The sequence below is a fragment of the Bombina bombina genome, chromosome 11 (assembly GCF_027579735.1).
Source record: "Bombina bombina isolate aBomBom1 chromosome 11, aBomBom1.pri, whole genome shotgun sequence".
Classification (NCBI taxonomy): Eukaryota; Metazoa; Chordata; class Amphibia; order Anura; family Bombinatoridae; genus Bombina; species Bombina bombina.
The window spans coordinates 76,607,353-76,629,657 of NC_069509.1; the positions used below are offsets into that span (position 1 = coordinate 76,607,353).

The 22,305-nt window shown below is 38.7% G+C and overlaps 1 protein-coding gene across 1 annotated transcript in view; it reads right to left on the reverse strand.

Annotated features, from left to right (window-relative positions):
• MYO15A (myosin XVA) overlaps positions 1-22,305 on the reverse strand; it is a 628,913-nt gene that overhangs the window by 511,492 nt on the left and 95,116 nt on the right. The window contains 1 exon segment of the mRNA XM_053694925.1: positions 20,353-20,514. Within this exon segment, the coding sequence (XP_053550900.1) occupies positions 20,353-20,514 (162 nt within the window).

Sequence of the window (22,305 nt, forward strand, 5' to 3'; positions counted from 1 at the left end):
ACGAGGCCCAATGAAGGCCGAAACAATCGTCTGGGGTTGCTGTGTTCCTTGTTCAGAGAGGAATTGCCTGGTATTTCGGCGTTGGACTGACCGTAATGGGCGGGATCGGACTGATATACTACAGGAAAGTTCTACTCTGTGAAAAGCATTGCTGGGCTAAAAGAAGTTGCACCCAGGTGGTAAATCGCCATAGAACAGGCTAACAATGGTATTGAGCTGGTTGTTCGTTCCTCTGAGTGCATTTCTCTCTGTGTATATATATATAAATTTGTGAGTGTATATACAATCTTACAGTAATTTAGGAATACCTAAGATATACAAAAGATTGGGTTTAGAAAAAAAAATAAGAGTACATCTTGAAAAAATAAACAATGGTTTATTTTAATTATTTCCATAAATTATATTACAACTTTTTAAATTGTCTGCACTAATGTACTTGATATAATGATTCAGGTACAGGATGCAATTTAAATTTAATAACAATTAAACTTCGATTATTCTATTTACTTTGTTTTCTTTGTATCCTTTGTTGAAAAGCATATATAGGTAGGCTCAGAAGCAGCAATGCACCACTGGGAGCTAGCTGCTGGTCTGTGGCTGCACATATATGCTTCCTGACCTTAGCTCACCCGGTGTGTTCAGGTAGCTCCCAGTAGTGCATTGCTGTTCCTTCAACAAAGAATACCAAGAGAATAGAAGTAAATTGGAAAACTGTTTAAACCTGTGTGTTCTGTCTGACTTATGAAAGAAGAATTTTAGGTTCCATAAAAGGATTCATGCTGTCAAAGAAAATAATTTATTTGACTATCTTAAGTCAAAACATAGCATTAACAAAATCAATGCAGGTACAAAATACTCAGGAATGATAACAACAAAAGAATATTATTCTGTTTAGTTATATATTGATTGCTACTATTACTTTTGAGTTACTTTTTTTTTGGGGGGGGGGCCCAAAAAAAAAAAATCTTGCACCAGGGCCTTCTGTTTAGTAGGACCGCCACTGTCTGTATGTATAAGTGTACAGACAGTCCCCGGGTTACAGACATCCGACTTAAAGGGACATAATACCCAAATGTTTAAACACTTGAAAGTGATGCAGTATAGCTGTAAAAAGCTGACTAGAAAATATCACCTAAGCATCTCTATTTAAAAAAGGAAGATATTTTACCTCAAATGTTTCTCAGTAGCCACATCCCATTGTAAAGGACTTCTAAGCAGCAAATCAGTATGTCTGTCCCGGGACAGCTGAAGGATTGAGCCTTGTGCACTCTCATGTTATTTCCCTATTCAGTGTAAGGAAATTTACAATGAAATCTCATGAGAGTTAAGTGAAATCTCATGAGATCACAGTAAAAGAGTTCATGACCTCAGCACTGTTGATGCTGATTGGCTGCTGTTCATTTCTTAATTTATTTATTTTTTTACCTGCAGCTGAGCAACAGCTGAGTATAACTTTTTACACAGAACTTACTCTGCTGAGCTGAGGAAATTGTGAGGTAAAATATCTTCCTTTTTTACATAGAGATGCTCAGGTGATATTTTCCTGTCAGCTTTTTACAGTTATACTGCATTAGTTTCAAGTGATTTAGCATATGAGTATTATGTCCCTTTAAGTACAACTCGTACTTACAAACGGAGAAAATAGAGCTTTATCACCAATCCTTCTTTCCAGGATAACCGAAAATACTCAAAATCCAATTGTCAACTCGTACTTACAAACGGAGAAAATAGAGCTTTATCACCAATCCTTCTTTCCAGGATAACCGAAAATACTCAAAATCCAATTGTCACAAGGACAGAAAGTGATGTGAAAGGTTAGGGGGCTTAGTGATTAGATTAGTTATTTGCATTGTGGGAGGATGGCGAATTAGGGGTTAATAATTTAGTTAGGTTTAATGCGTTGTGGGGGAATGGCAGATTAGGAGTTAATAGTTAAATTGGTACTTTGCGTTGTGGATGGATGGCGGATTAGGGGTTAATAGTTTAAATAGCTACTTTGCGATGTGGGAGATGGCGGTTTAGAGGTTAATACATTTTATTGTTAGTTGCGATGTGGGGAGATGGCGGTTTAGGGGTTAATAACTTTAACAGATACTTTGTGATATGGGGGTTTGGCGGATTAGGGGTTAATACATTTATTAGTTATTGCAGTGGGGGAGATATTGCGCATGCGTTAGGTGTTTGCTTTTATTATAACTGCGAGTGACAGGTAAAATATATGCACCGTATATGTGATCGATTGTAAGTGTAGTGTAAGGTCGGGTTACCATAGTAACCAATTAATTTTCAAGAAATCCAGCATCGGGTGGAAGCATGAACACAACGCTAACTTACACCTACACGAAAAGGGCGACTGCACGCAATGCGCTAAATACTTCAATGAAACCTGGTACTAAAATGAAATTTGAATTACTTTTAGCTGCCGGCAACTTCGGCAGCTTACGGCTCCATTTTTAACGGCTCAATGGAAACGAACCCTCTGTGTTTTGGATTGCAGCTTGCTGATTGCAGCGGAGAGACTTTCTAGTTAAAAGCTTTACCAGTGCAACTATCACTTGTATTCTGTTTTATATGACCATTTTGTTATTGTAATGTTATATACATAACATTTTATATTAAATAATATGTAATTTACCACATTTGAGTTAATTTATTTTATTTACATTACTTTAGTGCTGTCTGGACCTTTTTTGCAGTAAAGGGTTTGATTTAGATGATATTAAATAATGCTGTTAATCTCCCTTCTTGTTTTTAAAGGGATAGTAAAGTAAAAAAAAAATATTTCATGATTTAAATAGGGCATGTAATTTTAAACAACTTTCCAATTTACTTTTATTACCAATTTTGCTTTGTTCTCTTGGTATTCTTAGTTGAAAGCTAAATCTAGGAGGTTCATGTGCTAATTTCTTAGACCTTGAAGATTGCCTCTAATTTGAAAGCATTTTGACTGTTTTTAACCACTAGAGGGCGTTAGTTCATGTGTTTCATATAGATAACGTTAAGCTCAGGCACGTGAAGCTCCTAGGAGCCAGCACTGATTGGCTAAAAATGCAAGTCTGTCAAAAAAACTGAAATAAAGGGGCAGTTTGCAGAGGCATAGATACAAGGCAATCACAGAGGTAAAAAATATATTATTATAACTGTGTTGGTTATGCAAAATTGGGGAATGGGTAATAAAGGTATTATCTACCTTTTTAAACAACAAAAATTCTGGTGTTTACTGTCCCTTTAAGGGTTAGGCAGAACATAAGCAAGTTTAATTGGTAAATTTTTTTATTTATTTTTTATTGGCAAAAAGAGTAAATATTACTTCACATAACATTGTGAACCATCTACTAATTTTAACAGGTTACCATGGGTTAAAAAGAAAGGGTTAAAAAAAAAAGAATTTGCTTAAAAAATAAACTTTTTATTCTGCCTCATTTAGGGTTAGATTATAAATGGAGCACAAACATTTTAGTGTTATTGTGCTTTATCATCACTAGAGTGCAATTAATAGTGCTCATATTACAAGTCTGTCACTATTTTATAATGCTCAAGCGATAGTCTAGGACGCGCTAACATCTGCATTTCGGATATAGCGTTTGCGCTAAATCCCTCACACGGGGCTAGATTACAAGTGGAGCGTAATTTATCACTCCTGCTCGCACGTTAACTTCACTAGACTGATGCTTTTTGCACACGTCGGGTTTAGCTTATATTAGAAGATGAATTGGGCGTGAGGAAAAACACATAGGGGCCGATTTATCAATGCTTCATCTGATAATACGATGGAATCCGCTGGAATCCCGCATCAAATTTGCTGCACATTTGATCTGCCGTAGTTAAAGTGTCAAGATCGTCAAATGTTGACATGTGTGACGGAATATATCGTTCCCACGATACAAATCCGACGCAGATCAATGCTTATGTTATTCGAGCGGAATACTGATCATCCACAGTTCCATTCGACTCTATTTGACCCTCTTGCCAATTTATCAAACACTCAACAGGTACACTTGCGTCTATTCTGTCTATACCTTTCGTTCAAACCGCCATCCTTGTTAGGGAGATGTTACCATACTTATTGATTATGTTACATCTTTGTCTCTCATTACAAAGCAATTATTGGTCCAAATTTGGTGCACTAGTAGATATAGGGATAAAAATGAAATAAATACATTACTACTTATGTATTATGTTACATCTTTGTCTCTCATTACAAAGCTAGGGGACAGTATTATTGCTCCAAATTTGGAGCACTGGTAGATATAGGGTAAAGAATGAAATTAAAAAATTACATAATATAGCCAACTTTCGGCCCAATGAAGGCCGAAACAATCGTCTGGGGTTGCTGTGTTCCTTGTTCAGAGAGGAATTGCCTGGTATTTCGGCGTTGGACTGACCGTAATGGGCGGGATCGGACTGATATACTACAGGAAAGTTCTACTCTGTGAAAAGCATTGCTGGGCTAAAAGAAGTTGCACCCAGGTGGTAAATCGCCATAGAACAGGCTAACAATGGTATTGAGCTGGTTGTTCGTTCCTCTGAGTGCATTTCTCTCTGTGTATATATATATAAATTTGTGAGTGTATATACAATCTTACAGTAATTTAGGAATACCTAAGATATACAAAAGATTGGGTTTAGAAAAAAAAATAAGAGTACATCTTGAAAAAATAAACAATGGTTTATTTTAATTATTTCCATAAATTATATTACAACTTTTTAAATTGTCTGCACTAATGTACTTGATATAATGATTCAGGTACAGGATGCAATTTAAATTTAATAACAATTAAACTTCGATTATTCTATTTACTTTGTTTTCTTTGTATCCTTTGTTGAAAAGCATATATAGGTAGGCTCAGAAGCAGCAATGCACCACTGGGAGCTAGCTGCTGGTCTGTGGCTGCACATATATGCTTCCTGACCTTAGCTCACCCGGTGTGTTCAGGTAGCTCCCAGTAGTGCATTGCTGTTCCTTCAACAAAGAATACCAAGAGAATAGAAGTAAATTGGAAAACTGTTTAAACCTGTGTGTTCTGTCTGACTTATGAAAGAAGAATTTTAGGTTCCATAAAAGGATTCATGCTGTCAAAGAAAATAATTTATTTGACTATCTTAAGTCAAAACATAGCATTAACAAAATCAATGCAGGTACAAAATACTCAGGAATGATAACAACAAAAGAATATTATTCTGTTTAGTTATATATTGATTGCTACTATTACTTTTGAGTTACTTTTTTTTTGGGGGGGGGGCCCAAAAAAAAAAAATCTTGCACCAGGGCCTTCTGTTTAGTAGGACCGCCACTGTCTGTATGTATAAGTGTACAGACAGTCCCCGGGTTACAGACATCCGACTTAAAGGGACATAATACCCAAATGTTTAAACACTTGAAAGTGATGCAGTATAGCTGTAAAAAGCTGACTAGAAAATATCACCTAAGCATCTCTATTTAAAAAAGGAAGATATTTTACCTCAAATGTTTCTCAGTAGCCACATCCCATTGTAAAGGACTTCTAAGCAGCAAATCAGTATGTCTGTCCCGGGACAGCTGAAGGATTGAGCCTTGTGCACTCTCATGTTATTTCCCTATTCAGTGTAAGGAAATTTACAATGAAATCTCATGAGAGTTAAGTGAAATCTCATGAGATCACAGTAAAAGAGTTCATGACCTCAGCACTGTTGATGCTGATTGGCTGCTGTTCATTTCTTAATTTATTTATTTTTTTACCTGCAGCTGAGCAACAGCTGAGTATAACTTTTTACACAGAACTTACTCTGCTGAGCTGAGGAAATTGTGAGGTAAAATATCTTCCTTTTTTACATAGAGATGCTCAGGTGATATTTTCCTGTCAGCTTTTTACAGTTATACTGCATTAGTTTCAAGTGATTTAGCATATGAGTATTATGTCCCTTTAAGTACAACTCGTACTTACAAACGGAGAAAATAGAGCTTTATCACCAATCCTTCTTTCCAGGATAACCGAAAATACTCAAAATCCAATTGTCAACTCGTACTTACAAACGGAGAAAATAGAGCTTTATCACCAATCCTTCTTTCCAGGATAACCGAAAATACTCAAAATCCAATTGTCACAAGGACAGAAAGTGATGTGAAAGGTTAGGGGGCTTAGTGATTAGATTAGTTATTTGCATTGTGGGAGGATGGCGAATTAGGGGTTAATAATTTAGTTAGGTTTAATGCGTTGTGGGGGAATGGCAGATTAGGAGTTAATAGTTAAATTGGTACTTTGCGTTGTGGATGGATGGCGGATTAGGGGTTAATAGTTTAAATAGCTACTTTGCGATGTGGGAGATGGCGGTTTAGAGGTTAATACATTTTATTGTTAGTTGCGATGTGGGGAGATGGCGGTTTAGGGGTTAATAACTTTAACAGATACTTTGTGATATGGGGGTTTGGCGGATTAGGGGTTAATACATTTATTAGTTATTGCAGTGGGGGAGATATTGCGCATGCGTTAGGTGTTTGCTTTTATTATAACTGCGAGTGACAGGTAAAATATATGCACCGTATATGTGATCGATTGTAAGTGTAGTGTAAGGTCGGGTTACCATAGTAACCAATTAATTTTCAAGAAATCCAGCATCGGGTGGAAGCATGAACACAACGCTAACTTACACCTACACGAAAAGGGCGACTGCACGCAATGCGCTAAATACTTCAATGAAACCTGGTACTAAAATGAAATTTGAATTACTTTTAGCTGCCGGCAACTTCGGCAGCTTACGGCTCCATTTTTAACGGCTCAATGGAAACGAACCCTCTGTGTTTTGGATTGCAGCTTGCTGATTGCAGCGGAGAGACTTTCTAGTTAAAAGCTTTACCAGTGCAACTATCACTTGTATTCTGTTTTATATGACCATTTTGTTATTGTAATGTTATATACATAACATTTTATATTAAATAATATGTAATTTACCACATTTGAGTTAATTTATTTTATTTACATTACTTTAGTGCTGTCTGGACCTTTTTTGCAGTAAAGGGTTTGATTTAGATGATATTAAATAATGCTGTTAATCTCCCTTCTTGTTTTTAAAGGGATAGTAAAGTAAAAAAAAAATATTTCATGATTTAAATAGGGCATGTAATTTTAAACAACTTTCCAATTTACTTTTATTACCAATTTTGCTTTGTTCTCTTGGTATTCTTAGTTGAAAGCTAAATCTAGGAGGTTCATGTGCTAATTTCTTAGACCTTGAAGATTGCCTCTAATTTGAAAGCATTTTGACTGTTTTTAACCACTAGAGGGCGTTAGTTCATGTGTTTCATATAGATAACGTTAAGCTCAGGCACGTGAAGCTCCTAGGAGCCAGCACTGATTGGCTAAAAATGCAAGTCTGTCAAAAAAACTGAAATAAAGGGGCAGTTTGCAGAGGCATAGATACAAGGCAATCACAGAGGTAAAAAATATATTATTATAACTGTGTTGGTTATGCAAAATTGGGGAATGGGTAATAAAGGTATTATCTACCTTTTTAAACAACAAAAATTCTGGTGTTTACTGTCCCTTTAAGGGTTAGGCAGAACATAAGCAAGTTTAATTGGTAAATTTTTTTATTTATTTTTTATTGGCAAAAAGAGTAAATATTACTTCACATAACATTGTGAACCATCTACTAATTTTAACAGGTTACCATGGGTTAAAAAGAAAGGGTTAAAAAAAAAAGAATTTGCTTAAAAAATAAACTTTTTATTCTGCCTCATTTAGGGTTAGATTATAAATGGAGCACAAACATTTTAGTGTTATTGTGCTTTATCATCACTAGAGTGCAATTAATAGTGCTCATATTACAAGTCTGTCACTATTTTATAATGCTCAAGCGATAGTCTAGGACGCGCTAACATCTGCATTTCGGATATAGCGTTTGCGCTAAATCCCTCACACGGGGCTAGATTACAAGTGGAGCGTAATTTATCACTCCTGCTCGCACGTTAACTTCACTAGACTGATGCTTTTTGCACACGTCGGGTTTAGCTTATATTAGAAGATGAATTGGGCGTGAGGAAAAACACATAGGGGCCGATTTATCAATGCTTCATCTGATAATACGATGGAATCCGCTGGAATCCCGCATCAAATTTGCTGCACATTTGATCTGCCGTAGTTAAAGTGTCAAGATCGTCAAATGTTGACATGTGTGACGGAATATATCGTTCCCACGATACAAATCCGACGCAGATCAATGCTTATGTTATTCGAGCGGAATACTGATCATCCACAGTTCCATTCGACTCTATTTGACCCTCTTGCCAATTTATCAAACACTCAACAGGTACACTTGCGTCTATTCTGTCTATACCTTTCGTTCAAACCGCCATCCTTGTTAGGGAGATGTTACCATACTTATTGATTATGTTACATCTTTGTCTCTCATTACAAAGCAATTATTGGTCCAAATTTGGTGCACTAGTAGATATAGGGATAAAAATGAAATAAATACATTACTACTTATGTATTATGTTACATCTTTGTCTCTCATTACAAAGCTAGGGGACAGTATTATTGCTCCAAATTTGGAGCACTGGTAGATATAGGGTAAAGAATGAAATTAAAAAATTACATAATATAGCCAACTTCCTTTTTTTGGATAAATCTATTTGCACCATGTTTAACGCATGTAATACAAGTCCCACTCTCCACTTCGCACCAAATTTGACACTATATTTGACGCAATACTCAAACTCCTTAACAACCCACAAACTGGTAAAATTTTCCACAACTTCTTATTGGTAAATGCATAATCATGTGATTAATGAAATCAGCCAATCTGATTGAAATATACATTTTCTACTATCACTAACTAATCAAATTGCTCTATACTTGAGTCATTGATCACTCATCAGAACTTATAAGTGCCATTTATTAAATTGCTTATTATACTTTGAAAGTATGTATATGTGAAATTAGTATTAAAGATAAACATTGATGATGACATTAGGCCACACTGTGTAATATTTTTGACAATGATTTTAATAATCGAATGATGATAACTCAAATGGATAGTCTATACCTAACATTAAACTGTCATGAATCAGATATAGCAGAATTTAAAAATCACCTCTTTTCTGTCATGCTATTTTCAGTGTTTTTCTTCCTTCTCTTGAATTACATTTTCATTAAGAAATGTCATCTTAAATGCCAGCCCATTTTAAAACACCTGCGTAGGGGTGGTGTTTTAAACTAGACTGCAATCAGGGTTACACAAGTGTAAAGAGAAAGCTGGCCCAGCTCTTAAAATATTCATTGATTGCAAATAAATACATATGATACCCTGATTACATGTTATATTCGCATTTATTCTTGCTCAGAATAATTATATATTTACACTATATACTTATAGTGCTATAAATAAACACAGAGATATGAAAGACAACATTGTTTAGAACAAAAAAAAAGGAATTTAGGGACATGTAAATATGCTTGCAAAAGATTTTTGACATAACACACACACACATATATATATATATATATATATATATATATATATATATATATATATATATATATATATATATATATATATACAAACACAGTTGTGCTCATAAATTTACATGCCTTGGCAGAATTTATGATTTCTTGGCCATTTTTTAGAGAGTATGAATGATAACACAAAAACTTTTCTTTCACTCATGGTTAGTATTTGGCTGAAGCCATTTATTATCAATCAACTGTGTTTACTCTTTTAAAATCATAATGACAACAGAAACTACCCAAATGACCTTGATCAAAAGTTTACATACCCTGTGATTTTGGCCTGATAACATGCACACAAGTTGACACAAAGGGGTTTGAATGGTTATTAAAGGTAACTATCCTCACCTGAGATCTGTTTGCTTGTAATTAGTGTGTGTGAATAAAACGTTAACGAGTTTCTGGACTCCTGACAGACCCTTGCATGTTTCATCCAGTGCTCCACTGACGTTTCTGGATTCTGAGTCATGGGAAAAGCAAAATAATTGTCAAAGGATCTGCGGGAAAAGGTAGTTGAACTGTATAAAACAGGAAAGGGATATAAAAAGATATCCACGGAATTGAGAATTCCAATCAGCAGTGTTCAAACTCTAATCAAGAAGTGGAAAATGAGGGGTTCTGTTGAAACCAAAACACGGTCGTTGACCAACTAAAATTTCAGCCACAACTGCCAGGAACATTTTTCGGGATGCAAAGAAAAACCCACAAATAACTTCAGGTGAAATACAGGACTCTCTGAAAACATGTGGTGTGGCTGTTTCAAGATGCACAATAAGGAGGCACTTGAAGAAAAATGGGTTGCATGGTCGAGTTGCCAGAAGAAAGCCATTACTACGCATATGCCACAAAGTATCCCGCTTACAATACACCAAACAGCACAGAGACAAGCCTCAAACCTTCTGGCACAAAGTCATTTGGAGTGATGAGATCAAAATTGAGCTTTTAGGCCACAAGCATAAACGCTACATTTAGAGAGGAGTCAACAAGGCCTATGATGAAAGGTACACCATTCCTATTGTGAAACACAGAGGTGGATCGCTGATGTTTTGGGGATGTGTGAGCTACAAAGGCACAGGAAATGTGGTCAGAATTAGACATTCCAACATGACAATGATCCTAAACACAAGGCCAAGTTGACCTGTTATTGGCTAGAGCATAATAAAGTGAAGGTTCTGGAGTGGCCATCTCAGTCTCCTGACCTCAATATCATTGAGCCACTCTGGGGAGATCTCAAACGTGCAGTTCATGCAAGGCAGCCCAAGAATTTACAGGAACTGGAGGCTTTTTGCCAGGAAGAATGGGCAGCTTTAGGTAACAGGAGAGGCCGCTTCCAGCTCACACGCCATACTCCGGATGCAGACTCCTATGGATGACGTCACTGACGCTTCTGTGTCCAGCTTTCGCACACTATAGCTTGCGGTGATCTGGTGCAATGCCCGTAAGGCAACGGATTTACTTGCCAATAGTTTCCATTGAAGAAAAAAAGTTCTGGCAGCACATAGTAGTGATAAAATAATTCACTTTTATTGAGCAATATTTCAAGCACACAGGTACATCATGGACTGAACGTCTGACGCGTTTCACGCCCCCTAGTGGCGCTTCATCAGAGACAACAGGTGTTCTAACCACAGCCTTCTTATACACAGGCTGTGGACAGGTACATATTTTAACCCTTCAATGTCACAATCATACACAGTAAACATTAAAAGGATGCCAAGTCATAAAATATGCTACAGTTCACAATGTCAAAATCTCTCATGTTACCCTTATCAAGGAAAGAAAAATGTATATATATATATATATGTCTGTAGAATATTCACTCTAAATACTTATTACATAAATTTATAATTATGCCCATTAATGTAGGTAACCTGTCATAAAGGGGTGATTTAAATCATATTATTATAGACAATTGAATCATATCATAATTGAAAAACCTACAAAAATATTTAAGAATATGTAAATATGCTAGTATTTCAGACCCTCAAATATATATATTTGTCCAAACAATTATTAACCAGTTTAAATACACACGCACATATATATAAATACACGTACATGTGTATGTATACATTCACAGCCAATAATTTTTCTGACTACTAGATTTTATTTATTATGTTTTATGTTATTTTATTATTCAGTACTAACTTGATGGCTGACTTATTATCAACTATGCAAAAAGCAAACAATGATGATAATTGATAGCTATACAAAATAACTAATATCCCATTCCAAATTGAGGCCATTGGGAGTTCTAGTTTTTAACTGATAAATCCAGTATAACTCTTTTTTGTCCAAAATCTTATACTTATTACCCCCTCTTAAAGGGACCTTTGCTACATCAATAATTTTCACCTTGAATGTACCTTCATGGGTGAAATGTATAAGATTAAAGTGCCGAGCTACTGTAGATTCCTTGCAATAATTTTTCACATCATTGACATGTTCCCTAACCCTCACATTGACCTCTCTGGTCGTTTTTCCAACATATTGGATCTTACACAAACTGCATTCCAATAGATAGACCGCGAACGTAGTCTTACAGTTCGCATAGAAGGTTATGGGATATACATTATTGTCAACTGAGGATTTAAAAATATTTGTTGCATCAATTATAGGGCAAGTTAGGCACGTTTTAGCGCCACATTTGAAACACCCTGCCTTTCTCAACCAATTATCTCCTCTATTAGTTCTCATACTTGGAACCAAACTGGGAGCTAGCTGAGCCGCCAGTGTCATCGGTTTCTTGGGTACAAATCTGCAACCAGACGTATAATTCTGCAGTATTTGATCCCCACCAAGTATTGGCATGTGTCTCTTTAAAATTTTGACTATATCAGAAAATTGGTTGGTATACTCTGTTGTGAATACAATAGTACCATCATTAAATTGCAATACTAGAACAGTTTGTAGCTCAGCTCCACTGTCAGGTGCAGGCCAGAAAGGGTGCTGTAATCCCTTTAGCCATAATAAATCCACAAAAGAAGGCAGCACCTTGCAGTATAAAAATATCTTTATTTCCACATACTGGAATAAAAAGGTGACGTTTCGGGTAGAGAACCCTTAATCAAGGATTAAGGGTTCTCTACCCGAAACGTCACCTTTTTAATCCAGTATGTGGAAATAAAGATATTTTTATACTGCAAGGTGCTGCCTTCTTTTGTGGATTTATTATTAAATTGCAAGTGATTGGCTTTATCAGCTCTATTTCTTATTTTCACTTTGCTGATTTCTAACTTAGTCTTCTCCAATTTCTTTGGATCATACTCCCTTGCTGTTAACCTTTTTGTTAATTCGTCAGCCTGTTGGTGATAAATTTCATCATCCTCAGTATTTCTCCTTAATCTGATGTATTGGCCCCTTGGAATGGCTCGAACCAAATGGGGGGATGGCAAGAGCTTGCATGTAGGATAGTATTACCTGCAGTAGTTTTGCGAAATGTTTTAGACACAATCCTTTCCTCTTCCACATTCCCCTCCAAGGTTATGTCCAAGAAGTCAATACACCTATGATCATATCCTCCCACAAATTTCAAAAATAATTCATTGTTATTCTTGGCAGAACGTAAGGGAGAGAAATTCAATCGTGACAGATTGGACTATGAGACCAACAAAGTATATATTTGGCCACAGCTCCAAAAGGATTCTTGGAAGTCCTTTCCTGGTAAAGGAGGAAGATGGAACAACAAAAATAAGGCTAAGAAGGAAGAGAATAAAAATCCAAAGCCTATACTGAAAAACAAGCAATCAAAGAAAGTGGTTTTTTCTTCAACAGAAGCTGAGTCTTCAGACCAGGAATCAGTAGATTCAGCCAAATCTCCATCTCTTTCCTCTTCTTCCCCCTCTTCGGTTTCCTCTTCTATTTCTTCCTCTATTTCCTCCCATTCTCTGCCGGTAAACAGTAATGAAGATACGGAGAATGAAGGGCCATCTACAAGGGCCAAAGAATCAAGAAAAGAGCGCAACAAAGAGTTCAAGAAAGGATCCAAAGTCCCTTTAGATGGGTCAGGAGATCCAAAGGCAAAAAGAAAAAAGAAATGAGAAAACAATGTTTGGGACAATTAGACCTAAATGTGATCAATCTATCATCATATGTTTCTCTCCCAGAAAAACAGCGCAGTCTGTGAAAGAAAGAAGGACTCCAATAGTGGAATATTGTATGAAATAAGCACTCTTTATTTACATCAAGCAAGCCAAATACTCACACTATCTGGCGTGGTTAAAAATCACATAAGGGTATCTTTAAAATAACAGTTGAACTTGAGCTATCCTGTGGTCTGTACACGCTTGGGAAGTGAACAGCGATGTACCCGGTCGGCGTGTGACGTCACCACCCGACAACAGCTTCCTCTTGAAAAAGCGCCCAGCAGGGGGCGAGAAACGTGTTGAGGCCGAGATTCTGAGAGCACTGTGAGTCAGTGTATGCAGACGGAGTGTCAAACAGAATCAGCTGTTGTCGGGTGGCGACGTCACACGCCGACCGGGTACATCGCTGTTCACTTCCCAAGCGTGTACAGACCACAGGATAGCTCAAATTCAACTGTTATTTTAAAGATACCCTTATGTGATTTTAACCACGCCAGATATTGTGAGTATTTGGCTTGCTTGATGTAAATAAAGAGTGCTTATTTCATACAATATTGCACTATTGGGGGCGTGAAACGTGTCAGACGTTCAGTCCATGATGTACCTGTGTGCTTGAAATATTGCTCAATAAAAGTGAATTATTTTATCACTACTATGTGCTGCCAGAACTTTTTTTTTTCAATGGGCAGCTTTACCATCTGAGAAGATAAAGAGCCTCATCCACAAATACCACAAAAGACTTCAAGCTGTCATTGATGTTAAAGGAAGCAATACATGGTATTAAGAATTGGGGTATGTAAACTTTTGATCAAGGTCATTTGGTAGTTTCTGTTGTCATTATGATTTAAAAAGAGTAAACACAGTTGATTGATAATAAATAACTTCAGCCAAACACTAACCATGAGTGAAAGAAAAGTTTTTGTGTTATCATTCATATTCTCTGAAAAATGGCCAAGAAATCATAAATTCTACCAGGGTATGTAAACTTATGAGCACAACTATATATATATATATATATATATATATATATATATATATATATATATATATATATAAAACACACAGAGAAAGTCCAGCACTCAGTTACAAGCTCTCAGCTAAAGTTAGTTACCGCATTTGGCCAAATGGGGCAAGCCCAGGTACCATATCAAGGTCCTTTCCAAAACCTGGGACCCTAAAACAGCCACACAATGCAAGCTCTCAAAGACCAAACATCCTCCGAGCTCAGAACACTGAAGAAATCAGGCAAATTTACATGTAGCAGACCCAGACGAAGGTAAACACCTGAGTCAAGAACACGTAGCCATCCTCAGGATGACACAGAAGAAATACTTGCTAGAACCGGCTACCAAAATGTAGAGTGCTAAACCTCCACTACAGAAGGCACAATCTAAGCAACCGAATCGCCAGACCTACAAATAGGTCTCGAAAATAAAAGGAGAGCTCAGAACCTCAAGGAGGACCAACGCGCTCCCAAGATCCGAGAAGAACAATGGATCTCAGGACCTACCTCCAGCCAGGCAAGGCCAAGCATCGGCAGGTCTGAAACCAGGGGACCAGAAAACCTCCAGCTCAAACGACGAGCAGAAGATGGCACAGCCATTACAACAGTGCTCTGATGCCAACCCGAAACACCACATGGAGACCATCCACAAGGTCAAAGACCTAGAGATCTAGCTAAAGGCCCAACATAGACTCAAGGCGAAGCCAGCAACTCTCTAGATGGACAGAACAACCCAGAGAGCGTACCTCTCTCCGAAATAGGTTAACCCGTCTGTCCCAACCTCCTGATAAAAAGGAGAAGCCCTAAGATAGGGACCACACTTCATAAAGGATATAAGCCCCCCGACAAAGGGGGACGGAAGGACAGAGCCCCTGCCCCCAGGACACAGCCATAAGCTGAACCGAGAGAACAAATCTCTAACGCCCTGATCTGGAAGGATTCCCCTGAAGATTTTAACTTGCTAGCACAAGACAAGGTTCCATAGCTGCAGTGGTTATTGCTAGCAGAGCAGCAAAGCCATCACACTATGTCAGCAAGCCTACCAAGGGAAACCGACTGATAGGCGACGGTAAGCCCAAGGGGCATCGGTACCCAGAAAAACCTGGCCAAATTTAATGGTACTCATTTATCGACCTCTGAAGGATGAAGGGCTGAGTCGGCCCTGCCGTGATCTGAACCCGTTACCTTGGATCTTTAAAACAGGATATTTTATAGTCAGGGCATTTACCAACTGAGCTACCTCACCAGATCAACTAGCCGAACCATAAGACTCAGCCCAAGTTTCCTGGAACTGGGGAACCCTGTACCAGCTCTAGATCCTAACAGTCTGGTACATTCCGCAATGGGATCCACAATGGAAGCGCTGAGTGAGAACCTCAGCCACCAGAAGAACCAGAGTGAGGAGGTCCGAGCCCCCAAAACGGGAACCTGGAAACTGAAATCTTAAAAACCAGACCCCCAGGAGGTAACCATACAATGTCCAAAGTAAAATGGACAATGAGAAAAACTCGCAAGTTCCGCCAAAGATGAGATCACCCCTTGCCAGAGTCCAACACTTCAAGGAGCTAAGGAAGCAAAGATCGAAACAATATCACTAGAGAACAAGGGGATACCTCAAGGACAAAATCACTCGAACAAAGGCTAGTCTCCACATCACCCCCCTAAAATCTGAGGAGAAGATTTAAGAAGGATGCAGAGCATCCCCCAGCTCCGGAGAAGAAACCCTAAACAGAGCTTGAGGAGACCACTCTGCCCATGTCCCTACAAAGGAACCAACTCTCGAAGGGAACCAGGTCCCCTTGGAACGGGCTAAGTCCAAAGGTCTCAAGAAGAGAACCACAGCAGGAACAAGTCCAAGGACAATTCTAGAGCCTTAGAAGGTGAAACTGCCCAGAAACAGCGATAAGCAGGTGCTAAACCCCCAATCCTCCCAAGAGAGGAAAGAAACTCTAGGCCCCAAGGAAATCGGAGCAAAAAGAGTGACACAGCGGAACTCCACTGACCCTGTCAATCAGATTGAAAGGCTGATATTTGAATAAGGACTGACACAATCCTTCCTGCCATATGGATCATCTTAGAGAGCTTAGCTGAATTTAGAAAGAAAAACAAGAAAACACACAAATAATAATTGTGAGCACTCAGCGCCCCACCGGACCAGCCAGGCAGAACAGGCGCCACGTGTCTGAATAAGCCACAGGACAGAAGATCTGATTTCCAGCAGGACAAGCCGCAGCTGGGGTCATAACTGTCAAGCTGCCTAAATCCTACCTCAGAGGGAAAGGTTAAACAGACAAACATAAGACTAACGTGTCCCTTAAACTTCCGAAGAAGCAACCAGAGAGAATCGATCCCAGAAGTTCCCTAAGGAAACACATAATCGAAAACAAAAGACATCCTAACCGGATAAAAGAAAATATAAGGCAACCCCTAGTTTAACGCCCAGGAAGAAAACAGGCATACCCGCAGGACCAGCCAAACGGAACCCTGATCTTCCAACAAAAAACTGGGAAAGATCTCAATAAGCAGACAGTTTGGAGATTACGTCATCCCCTCATGTCTAATGAGGTGACCCATTCGAAGCAGAATACCACGGATTCCCGTATTCGTTAAGGATAGGATCCTCCAATAACGAGAAGTAAAACGAGAAGACGCGCTATTCTGTAACAAAAGGTACAACACTTAGGAACAGCTGCACCTGCAGGGAACTGTATAGGCCCACCCAAGGCCGGTAGACCCGGGACAATCGGGCACGAGCACAAACACAAATAAACGTCTGGACTTTGCAAACGCATAATCGCCAAAAATATGTGAAAGCGAAAACAAGCTGCAACCTCCTGGGGAACAAGCCACCCTGTAAGGAGGGATAAACATAATCTGGGTTACCCGCATGTGTAGTAGTTGGGAGCAGTAGGGAACTCGCTTCTTGGAGGCGGATGGCTCAGCAGACCGGATTCCCCGAGCTCGAGGAACAGGGTGCTCTAATATGGCAAATGGAACATAACTGATTGACCTGTGTCAAAGGGGCAAATTCGCATTCTTCACAAGTCGAAGAATCTGAATCTGAAATTTGAGCAGTCTCAGCATCAGAATCCTCCATAACTAGATAAAGAATTAAATAATATGGACTAAAGAAAAAAACGTAAACGGCACCTGACACCCACAATGGCTGGTGCACTCACCACCTCCTAGACCCAGACACTAGCAGACTCTAATTTTTCAGTCACCACACGGTCAGGAATGTGGAAATGGAAAACCAGAACGTAAACATGTCCAGTCACAAGGTGAACCATACAGTCCAAAAAGCGCGCCCAACCACAAGGTCGCGTCACTACCAAAGGCCTTAATGTTCTCGCCATGAGCCCAGATAACACTACACATAAGCAGATTGAATCACATAACAAACATGATTAAACGCCCCCCCCGCCCCCCGTTCAATAATCCCCCTCGGGAGATATTAACCCTCGATTCCAAGATACCAAAGGAGCCTCACTGAGGCCCTATATATATACTTAATAAGTCCTGCAAGATAGTTCCTTATGGGAAACAAAAAGTTACAGTACATTCTGATGAAGTAAAATGAAACAATCTTACCGGAATCTATGCCGTGGAACAGTAACACGGCCCTTCAAGTGTGACGAATAGTAGCAGCTCCTCCGCCATGGACTTGAGAGAAGAAAGCAGGCAGCGAAGCGAAGTTCGACAACGCTGATTGCTAGTGGAGCTGTTAATATGAGTCGGGATGGTTTCGCAGAAAGACTCTTCCTGCATCTCCGGACTCTAACTTTCATCCAGGCCCTCACTGAGAGACTGATAGGATTACTTAAAGTTCCCGTCCCATGTCGAAGAGTACTACCCTCCATAAGAGACAAAACAAACTTCTGACACTTCACTGCCAACCTCCTGGGACGAAAAGCCAAGAATGACTGGGGGATGAGGGAATAGGGAGGAGTATTTAAGCCTTTGGCTGGGGTGTCTTTACATCCTCCTGGTGGCCAGGTTCTTATTTCCCAAAAGTAATGAATGCAGCTGTGGACTCTTTCCATTTAGGAAGAAAAAGAACAACTTTGAAGACAGCTGCAGGCACAGAAGGAAAACCAGATAGCATGGTGAGTAGTAATCTTGCTACTGTAGTTGTACTTAGCAGTTTGTCACAATACACACCGCCCCCAGCTCTCTGAGCTTGAATACTGATGCATGGGCCCTTGCAGCATATGCTGCTGTAAAATAGTAATAGCTTTCACTAGAAGTAACTTTACTAATGGAAGAATATTGCAAAAAAATGCTTCTATTTAAAACTGAAATGCATGCATGCACACTTGAATTTTGACATTTATATCCCTATCTATAGGGTGTGCTTAAAGGGACATGAAACCCAAACATTTTCTTTCATGATTCAGACAGAGCCTACCATTTTAAACAACTTTCCAATGTACTTATATTATCCAATTTGTTTTGTTCTCTTGGTATCTTGCATACCTAGCTAGGTCCAGGAGCTGGGAGCTAGCTGCTGATTGGTGGCTGCACATTTATAGCTCTTATCATTGGCTTACAAATGTGTTCAGCTAGTTCAGAGTTGTGGATTGCTGCTTCGTCAATAAATAGAATTAAGCAAAATTGATGATAGAAGTAAATTGGAAAGTTGCTTAAAATTGCATGTTCTATCTGAATCATGAAAGAAAAATTTGGGGTTTCATGCCCCTTTAAAATTTGCTGGCCACATTAAGATGCTCTGTCGAACATGTTTAATCATTCACTTGTAATACCAGATTGTATGTTATTGTTTGTGCAAGGCAGAACGCTAGATAATGCACCCCAGATTGTGCTCCACTTGTAATGTAGCCCTTATCTGGCACTAAGGAAATCTCAGGGACAAGAACTAGGAAAGGGAGTTATAGGGTTCAACTATTTCTAAAACTTAAGTTTATTTCATAAATTAAAATCTATTTAAATTAAATCAAAAAGTGAGAAAACAGACAAATACATACATAATCTGTCCAAAAAAGGACTGTGGACTTCTCTCCTCCAATTGGCAAAAAGGCCTTGTTTAGGAGGACACCTTTTCCAGGACTTTGAGAAGAGCCAGCAGGGCTGATATCACTATACTGACGGAAATGCCAGAGGAAAATGCCCCCAAGATTCCCGGCCGATAGCTGGATACCTCGGCGTCAAGTGGGGACACCCCTCCAATAGACTGAAAAAGAGTTAAACAGGACTTTTGAGTCAAGGCGACGTGTTTCTGACCATATACGAGCCTTTTTCAAACCAAAAAAACACTGTCTTTTCGGCCGGGAATCTTGTGGGCATTTTCCTCTGGCATCTCCAGCAGTATAGTGATATCAGCCCTGCTGGCACTTCTTGAAGTCCTGGAAAATGTGTCCTCCTAAACAAGGCTTTTTTTGCCAATTGGAGTCCACAGCTCTTTTTTGGACAGATTATGTACAGGTATGTATTTGTCTGTTTTCTCACTTTTTGATTAAAATAGATTTTAATCTATAAAATAAACTTAAGTTTTAGAAATAGTTGCCCCATATAGCTCCCTTTAGTAGTTCTTGTTCCTAAGCTTTTAAATTACCAAGGAGTGGGTAGCACTAGGGGATTCTTTTTTACCTCTGTTATTTCTATAGTAATACACGACTCCTGTTATCTCCCTAAAAAGTGCCACTTCTTCCCCTCTACTTTTTTACTAGGGAAATCTCCAAATGTATTATTTATATATTGACCTCAGATTTATGTGTTACTTGTATCTACCACACTCTATGTCTCCCCCTGTTGACCGCACCTCGTATTTCTCGAAGTAAACATTCCCCAGGTGCAGGATGGAAGAGAGGATTCGGAAGATGCTTTCTTGGTCTTCTCCATTGAAGCTGAGAGACTCCATGGCATTAAGAAGTCTACGGAAATCATCTGTGTCACTCTTTGCAGGAATTTCACAGTTACCTCCCTAAACAAATAAGAAGAGTCATTAATTAATGGGACAGACTACTTGAAAATATTTATTGTTTAAAGATTGATAATCCCTTTATTACCCTTTCCCCAGTTTTACATAACCAACACTATTATATTGATATACTTTTTACCTCTGTGATTACCTTGTATCTAAACTTTTGCAGACTGCCCCCTTATTTCAGTTCTTTTTGAGTTACATATGATGGTGTTTTAAATATAGATGATAATTGGGAATTGGGACGCCAAAGCCTGGGTGAGTTAATAAGGAAACACACCAGATTGTTGTGGAATAAAAACACCTATGACAGGTATCTGGCAATTCATGTTATCCCTAGAGGTTTAAGGGCCCGCATTTTTCCTACCTTTAGTTTCCATATCGACTATTATAAAAAAAGATGGGAACAGAAGTCCTGGTTGCCATTTTGTCTTATTATAAAAACAAAAACTGTAGGGGAATTACATAAAGACATAATGGATCTCAGCCAGAAACTTTATAAATTTGAAAAACACTTAGAGGAGTTCTAGAAGATATATACAAAACTCAGAGAGGAGCTTAATAACAAAGCAAAAAATAAATCTTAACAGTCAAATGTGATAAACTTAGCAGAGATATCATTTTTTTTTTTTTTTTTTTAAAAGGTGTACTTTTACTTAGGATGTAAAAAATGTATGCTGTAGACAGGTTTATGTATACCCCTCGAATAATCCAGAAGAACAATCTTTCTTAGAATACCAAACCTCTGAAGCTGAGAATGGTGATGAGGAGATCTCACAAAGGATACTCACCTAGATTATGAGTTTTGCTTTAGGCTTAAAAAGCAACGTTGGCTGGTCCTAATGCTGATTTTTAACGCCCGCTGGTATTACGAGTCTTGCAGATACAGGTGTTCCGCTCACTTTGTTGGCCAGACTTGGCAATACCGCAAATCTACTTACGTAAATTGCGTATCCTCTTTTTTCAATGCATAGCGCCGGTATTACAAGTCTGCCAAAAAGTGAGCGGTAGACCCTCTCCTGTCAAGACTGGTACCGCATTTTAAAGTCAGTAGTTAAGAGTTTTACACTACAAAGCCGTAGCATAAAACTCAACTAAAGTGCTAAAAAGTACTTGTCAATACCGCAAATCTACTTACGTATATTGCGTATCCTCTTTTTTCAATGGGACTTGCATAGCGCCGGTATTACAAGTCTGCCAAAAAGTGAGCGGTAGACCCTCTCCTGTCAAGACTGGTACTGCATTTTAAAGTCAGTAGTTAAGAGTTTTACACTACAAAGCCGTAGCATAAAACTCTTAACTAAAGTGCTAAAAAGTACACTAACACCCATAAACTACCTATTAACCCCTAAACCGAGGCCCTCCCGCATCGCCCTTAAAAAAACCTAACACCAACCCCTTGAAGATCACCTTACCGGGAGAAGTCTTCATCCAACCGAGCCAAAGTCCTCAACAAAGCCAGGAGAATTCTTCATCCAAGCCGGGCGAAGTGGTCCTCCAGAAGGCATCTTCTATCTTCATCCATCCGGCGCGGAGCGGGTCCATCTTCAAGACATCCGACGCGGAGCATCCTCTTCATCCGACGGCTAACACTGAATGAAGGTTCCTTTAAATGATGTCATCCAAGATGGCGTCCCTTCAATTCCGATTGGCTGATAGAATTCTATCAGCCAATCGGAATTAAGGTAGAAAAAAATCCTATTGGCTGATGCAATCAGCCAATAGGATTGAAGTTCAATCCTATTGGCTGATCCAATCAGACAATAGGATTGAGCTTGCATTCTATTGGCT